Raw genomic sequence first — 8,225 nt, 5'->3', positions numbered from 1 at the left:
TTAAACCACCATAAATAATGGATTTCTTGCTATGCATTTTATTATGTAGATGACATGGTGGCAAATGTTTAACCACTATTTGAGTAAATATTAACTTGATATACATTCACAATTTGATGTAAAATTGTGGCTTAAAAAATGTGGTGCACAACATGAAATGCACAAGTAAATAAGAGATGATTAATATTTATTTTTAAAAAATCACGCTAAAAGTTAAAAAAAAAAAAAAAAAAAAAAAAAAAAAAAAAAAAAAAAACCAAATAAGCGAATATGTTGTACGTGAGTGAATAGTATGATAAACTACATTAACTAAAAAAAAAATAAAAAAGCAAGAAAATATGATGGAGCATAAGTCAAGTGAAAGAGGAAATGTAAATTTTTTTAAAAAAAAACTGAACAAATCATACACAACAAAAATATTTCCTTGTTCAGACAATGTATTGAATAATTCATATGAAAATGAATCAATGTAAAAGAAGCAACATTTTGGCGGACAAAGAACTTGAAAACAAACACAATTGAATGGAAACTGTGTAAAAAAATCAGTTCATAACATTAACTTAGAAATTTGAAGAAGTTCAATCGGCGTTGGTATAACGGAAATAAATAAATTTAATTCATGATAATGACAACAATAAATACCTCAATTGAGACAAAACAAAATCATCATCCATCCGTGTAACGCCCGAAAAATCATTGCACATAAACCGCATGCATGCAAATGATTTAAACTGCATATTTATTTTTCTTAATTGATTTTAAATACTTAAATGATATATTTTACATGCTTAAATGTTTAAAGTGCATGATTTCATGAAATTGAAGGATTTTACCCGAATATTCAATAATAAGCTGGAGAAAAGAGACCGGGGACGACCAAGATAAAATAAATATTTTTCGATCAATATTTTCAAGGCTCATTGTTGGAACATTTCATGTTCGCAATCTTACTTGATTTTGATGTTAACAAAACTTTTATTTTGTTATTAATGAACTTACCTAAGTGTGCAATTAACTGAACGTAACTGAAGCTATCGGAGAATGCAAACTGAAAGTACCAACTGATTAACCGAACTGAACCAGTTCAACTGAATCTGTGAAATCAGTTCAGCTGACGAGCCAACTGATTTCATCTCATCAGAACAAGAGCAGTTCAACTGACCGGTTCAGTACATCAGTTAGGAGCAGACTAGTTTGCAGTTGCCGACTGCTGATATAAGTGGAATCCAGCTGTGCACAAAGGTACAAAAGCAATTTTCCTGTCAAATGACAATAATAGACGTTGCATCAGAGCTTAAAGGCAAAATATTTCAGAATGGCTGTCAGAAAGTACAGTCACAGATTCAAAATGTAATGGATACAATTATTGAGTTTCACTGTACGATCAAGCTTCGCCCCTATAAATAGAAGATGAAGATCAGTGAAGACCAATGAACAACAAGACTGTGTAAAGAAGAAGGGCACGCTTAAAGTCTTATCAGCTTACAAAGAAGCATTCATCCCAGTTGTGAGGGAACACTTCAACGTGTTATCAGCTTAGTACAGAAGCTCTTTTCTCTCAGTGTATGAGAACACTTTCCGTTGTATTCATTGTTCAGTTCTCACACATGCACACATACTATCACTCACATATATCAGAGAGTAGAGCTTCAAATATCAGTTGAGTGAGTCTTGCACAAAGACGTAAAACTTGTGTATATAGTCTTTGACACATTGACGTTAAACAAGTGTTGGCTGGAAGGTGCTGTCTTAAGTCTAAACTAGGAGTTCAGTTAGACAGTAGAATAAGTCTTAAGCTGAGTTGGTTTGTATAAGGTATTGTATAAATCAAAGTCTTCTAGTGAATCCTACCCGAGGTGGTAGAATGGGTGACGTAGGAGTAATTGAAGTCTCTGAATATCCATAAACACATCTTGTGTTATTTCTATTTAACTGCTTGTTTTTGTTCTTAACTGATTTGATCAGTCAGCTGATATCAGTTCAGTTCTATCCATAACTGAACAGATATAAACAAGAACTGATCCCATGTAATTTTCAGTTATTCAGTTGCACATGATATAAAACCGATCAATTTTCTTAACGAATGCTTACTTCGAGTATTTTCCGCTTGGTTTATAAACCAAACTCAATTTAATTCATCGGTGTTTACATTCTTAAAACACGAGCTATTGCAGCTTGATTTATTGTGTTTGAAGCACCCTCAAGGGTGCCCTAACCGATTCATCACTGATTAATATGATTGAATATGATTAATTTTTTTCAAAAATGATAGAGTTCAAATTATTTTACGAGATGAGCTCGATTTTATCCCGGAAGCCGGTTTTGGGCAAACGATGTATTTTTAAAATATCAAATGCATTATTTTTGAAAACTAATTTTTATAAACTTTTATTTTTCAATTAAAAAGGTGTTATTGGGCTTAATTTACCTAAGATTAGTAGGCTCAATTGCTCCTAAACTCAAAGGTCCAAAACCTAAGCTCATTAACATGCAAATTAAAATCTACAAAATAGAAACCCTAGGTCTTTTGTACATCACATCAGCCAAAAATTCACACACACCACAGAAACATATTTTCAAAAATTTGATGAGGAAGAAACAAGGATTCTTCGTCCCCTGTTCGTCCGTCTTCGCGTCCCACGCAAACGATCGTATATTCGAGCGTTCTAAAATACAAAAGCACGTTTCTAAACTTCTTTGACGCATCATTCAATCATAATATGCATGTTTTATGTATTTTAGCATGAAAAATATTTGACTTCAAATTGCTTATCGTTTTGACGATTATTTTCAAAGTTTTGAAGATTCTTATGCGTATATGAACGTGTTATGATTTCCAACGGGTACGATGCCAACATAGGATGTTTAAGGGATGGAACAAGTGTCGTTTAGGCATGAGACGAGTACTGGACAAGAGCTAGAAGGGCGGTGCATGGTTAAGGTTTGAGGCTAGGGATTCATGGGTTTCTTGGGGACATAAGGGTTTGGCTATGAGGGGTGGTGCACCAGGGCTCGACCAGGCTTGGTTACAGTCCTCTGCTGGTGATGTGTGAGGGGTAAAAGGAGTCCTAGAAGGGCTGGACTCTTGGTTCGAAAGGAAGGAGGCGCAATCGAGGGTAACCTCTCGTGGGTGTGCGTGGCTCGGGCTGGCTGGAGGCGAGGGGTCTAGACGCATGCAAGAAGGGTCCAAGAGGGTGGTTCAGGGATGGCTAGGTGTTGGAAGGCGGCGTTAAGAGGCTAGGAGGAGTCCTAGCATGGCTGGACTCCTCGTTGCGCTAGGAAGGCCCGCGACTTAGAAGATTGCATGCGCAATGGTGGATCGCATGGTTGAGGCTGGTGCACTGGTTCCAAGGAGAGTCCAGGATGGTCTGGTCAGGGTTAGGTCCAGGGTGGTTCGGTGGAGGCTCGAGGCTTTGGGGAGGCCGAGAGTTCTAGGGAAGTTAGGGCTCGAATTTGGTGATGGCTGGGCTAGGGGCTAGGTACGCTTGTCCAGGATGGTTCAGGGTGGTCTAAGAGGGGCTGGACGTGGTCTGATCCTAGGTGGCTCGAGGATGGTTCGAATGTTTTGGGAAAAACGTGAATTAAGGCCTAGGGTGGTTAGAAATTGCCAAGAATAAAGGAGATGGCTCGAACCGTGGTTCACGGGGGTTGGTTCGGGGCTCATGGGGGAAGTTTAGGCATGAAAAGTTTGAGAAGAAAATATTAAGTTTTAAATTTATTCGGGTTAAAAACGCTTCATGGTTTAGTCATTAAGTTATTAAATCGAAATGCTCGGGCTTATGTCTAAGAAAATTATTAGAGGACAAATTTAAGCTTAAGAAATTAATTGAGAAAGTCTCGAGTCAATAAGAGTAAGAAAAAGTCAAAATCGAGGAATTTTAAGTCCACGGACAAAACAGTCATTTTACACCGAGGTAGTACGAAAATGGTTGGCAGTATCCCGAGAGATCATAACGCATGTTAAATGATATTTTTGAATGCTTATGATTAAAACAAGAAATTTTATGATTTATGGTAAAGCTGTGGAAATTTTATTATTAAAAAATGCTATTTTTTTAAATGAGGAAATGATACGATATTTTATGATTAAAAGGGAAAAAGAAAAATATTTTGAAGGATGTAAATTGACTGTGACAAAAAGGATATGATATATGATTTTTGGAAATATCGTGAGGGAAAATGTCCTAGAGAGAGCCCGACGATCGTATTTCTATTTTATGTCGGTGCCTAGTGCCCGTACCCATGCTCAATGATGAGCTAAGACTGATCAGTTGACCAGAGGATAAAATGCTAGTCACTTTAAAGGATCAAACATCACCCAAAATGATAAACGATTGACAGCTTTACGATTTTTCGATTGATGTTATATTTATGATTACAAACTTATTTTAAATAAAAATATGATTTTAATGCATGTGCTTGTATATGTATTATTTGCTACTCATGTTTAGAATGTGCTGAGTCATAAGATTCACTAGGTTTGAATGCTGCAGGTGATGATGTTATTAAGGGAAGCGCTGACGCTTGAGTGGATCCAGTCCGACAGTACACACCCGAGAGACATTTATTTTCCGCACATATTTAGCATTTAAAAGTTTTACGAAAGATTTTGAGGATTTTCTATTTAGATATTAATGCTTTATTTTGAAGTTCAATTTTGGATTAATTTTAAATGTTGACGTGTGATTTTGACGGTTGACGATTTATGGAATGTGTATGCATTTACGATTTTTGAAATGCAGTGTGATTTTAATTAAAGGTTTCGAATTTTATAAAAAAAAATTAGTAGGATTATAAAGTTTAAAAGTAGTGGACGTTTCAATCCGACACGCCATAAAAAAAAATTAAGAAACTGAAATAGGTTCTTCCCGAAATGGGTATCTGCTTAGAGCATAAACTTGATGAAACAAACTTCTGTCATTATTTATGATTATAAACAGAAGGAATCTACATAAACTGAGAAATATAATAAAACTAGTATCTAACCCGTGCGATGCACGGGATGAATTTAATTACTATGCTAAATTATATAGATTTTTAATTTTTAAAATACAAAAAAATGATTATAAATCATACAATTAAGAAACAAATTTTTTCACATATTATAAAAAATTTCTTTAAATACAACATTTGTCGTTGAATTTTTTTTGTACTATCACTATCACATATCAAAATTTTTAGACCTTTAGGATTTGTAACTCTGGATACAGCGACATACAACTGACCATGACTAAAAACTGGTTTTTTCAAAAGAAGTCCTACATGAGATAAAGATTGCTCCTGGCTTTTGTTGATTGTCATTGTATATGATACGATCAAAGGAAATTGTCTTCTTTGAAATTTGAAAGGAAGTCTTGTATCAAAAGGAGTCAATGACAATCTTGGAATAATAACTTTATGACCGGCATTAGTTCCAGTTAGAATCTTTCCTTCCAAAACATGATTTCCAAGTCTTGTCAAAATCAACCTAGTTCCATTGCATAGTCCAAGAAAATGATCTATGTTCCGCAACAACATAACCGGAGTTCCTACTTTCAAGTTTAACTCGTGATTTGGTACTCCAGAACACCTGATTGCGTTTAAGAACTCAAGGGTATGCACATCATTTAATAAATCAATATTTTTATCTGAATGACACACTGTATCAGAACTTAGATACAATTTTCCCTCTGAATGGTTCATAGAAATCATGTATTCATTTACTGATTGAACGACATCAAGAGTCGGGGCCAATATAGCTCTTTGCTGAAAATATGTTGCATCACTGACAGTATTTCCAAACAACGGATATGCGCTCTCAACAATTGTTGCAATAGGATCATTGTAATCTTTCAGCAAAAGTTCGTTAGGAATATCAATTGTTGCATAACCGTCATTTGCTTCTCCAATTTTTCCATCCCCTAAATTAGCAATCCAATCCGAAAATATTTTCATTTCAGCATATTCTTGATCAGAACCTAAATTCTGCAGTCTCATGTTTTTCGTCAATCTCAAAACTTTGCAACGTCTCCAAAGGTACGATGAATTAATAGTGGCAAGAACAATATCTTGTCTACTACCTTTTGGAATAACAGGCAATATTTGTCGAAAATCACGGCCGAAAACAACTGTTTTTCCTCCAAAAGGCATATGAAGGCTTGAAGGATTGACGAATCTCATTATATCTTTCATACTTTTATCCAGAGCTTCAAAACAAAACTTGTGCGTCATTGGATCCTCATCCCAAATGATAAGTTTCGATTTTACTATGAGTTCTGCAAGAGGACTTCCTTGCTTGATATTGCATGATGATTCCTCAGTAGGATTAAATGGAATTGAAAAGCGAGAATGAGCAGTTCTTCCACCAGGGAGTAGAAGAGATGTTGTACCACTGGATGCCACGTTCAAAACAATTTCTCCATTTGATCTCAAGCATGCAGATAGAGTTTTCCAAATAAATGTTTTTCTAGTACCTCCATATCCATATACAAAGAAAATCCCTCTCGTATTCGAATCAATAGCAGTCATAATCGTATTATATACTTGACATTGTTGATCGTTCAAATTATTTAGGAGATTATGATGTTCTCTGAACAGAGGTCTTCTATCAAACCGCATTTAATCATGTATTAGGCTATTTCGCGAAGACTGAAAATATTGATCACTTGGAAATGGCATTGATTGAAATCCACGTAAACTCTTTCCATAGCTTCGCAATAGTTTCTTAATTTCCACCAATGCGTGACTTTTAATTTGATCCTCATTCAATTCCAATTCTGCAAAAGAAATTAAATTAAAATATATAAATGCATATAGCTTGCAAAAATTCAATAAATCAAAAAAATACAATAATATATTAGTGCATACCTTGATGTTGTAGCAAGTTACGTTGTTTGTATAAAATATCATCCGATAAATATGTCCAACATGACTCCCAAACTACTTCAGGTCGACTGATACTGTCCGATGACAATAGAGTAGCAAATAAGACTCTCAAGGATTGTGTTGAAGCCCAATGACTTGCCTCAATGATACCATCAATATACTCTTTGTCATCATTCAAACAGCCATACTGCATAGCAAGCATCACGAAATGAACGGTATTGAACACCGTTGACAATAGATATATCATCATAGCACGTGGCACCACGAACTACATTGAGTAGACATCTTAAATAGTACATATCACCACAACCCGGAGGAACATAAAAAATACGTCCAATTGAAAATCATTGTTTTCTAGGAACAAATTCTCGTGTATCTCTTTTCCAAACAAACTTCATTGGAAATTCAGCACATGTTAATTCTCTTGCCTCTGGATATTTCTTATTAGCTTCCATCCATACAAGAAACATGCTTTGATTAACAGTAGGTCATTGAAGAACAGTATCGATCTCATCCATATCAGAGAAAATAATATTTGTTCATTCGGAAGATGAAAGCTCAAACGCTCAACAAGTGGGTCTCTGTATTGAATCTCAAATCCCAAAATTCTCCACGCCGCCTCACATGGGGAAATGTATCTGTAGTCGTAGTACATATTGACTTCATCAACAGTTTTTCCAAAATTCTCATTATCCGAGCTTTGATAAACTGATGCGGTCACACGATCATGTCCTTTATTTATATACTTGAACAAATATTTGATAGCTCGAGATTGGTTACACCATTCGACATTAATATGAGCTCCGTACCGAATCAACAAATAACGATTATGCGGAACAACGAACTTGTTATCTAGATTAACACTATTCTTTAGAATTGTTGATTGTATATTATTTGTAGTTATTGTCTTTATTATTACCTCAAATCGACATTTGAAATTCCTTTAAAAAATTATGATAGAATAATTTTTAAAGTTTTTAAATAATTGTGAACTTCATTTTTTTTTTGGAATCGGTTATGATATCTTTAGATATGTTCAGTTTGTCTTTATATTTTTTTTGCTTTGTGCCTGTTAGTTATAATATGATATGTTTTATTTTGTTTAATTGTATTATACTTCCCTTTATGCCCATAGATTGTTTAGGGCATAGACATAATAATGGCGCTGTTGGAATCGGCTATATGTTCGTTTGGTAAAAAATAAAATCAAATGCAATTATTGAAAAGCAAATTCTTATAAAGTTAACAATTCAACAACCAACTTATCTGACAAACATATCATGAAGGAAAACAAACGATATTGTTAACTTGAGAAAGCAAAACCGAACCACATTCATCTTAATTTCTTGAAGGATAACTCT

The 8,225-nt window shown here is 34.7% G+C and overlaps 1 protein-coding gene across 1 annotated transcript; it reads right to left on the bottom strand.

The window, feature by feature from the left end:
• Positions 1 to 1,137: 1,137 nt before the first annotated feature.
• On the bottom strand, positions 1,138 to 6,507 carry LOC140988439 (uncharacterized). The gene is made up of 2 exons (XM_073457451.1): positions 5,154 to 6,507; positions 1,138 to 1,259 (listed from the first exon to the last, which is right to left on the bottom strand). The coding sequence occupies exons 1-2, from the start codon at positions 6,505 to 6,507 to the stop codon at positions 1,138 to 1,140; spliced, it is 1,476 nt and encodes a 491-aa protein (XP_073313552.1).
• Between the last annotated feature and the right edge of the window lie 1,718 nt (positions 6,508 to 8,225).

The sequence above is a fragment of the Primulina huaijiensis genome, chromosome 11, assembly GCF_012295235.1.
Source record: "Primulina huaijiensis isolate GDHJ02 chromosome 11, ASM1229523v2, whole genome shotgun sequence".
Taxonomy (NCBI): domain Eukaryota; kingdom Viridiplantae; phylum Streptophyta; class Magnoliopsida; order Lamiales; family Gesneriaceae; genus Primulina; species Primulina huaijiensis.
This window is presented reverse-complemented; position numbering and strand designations above follow the sequence as displayed.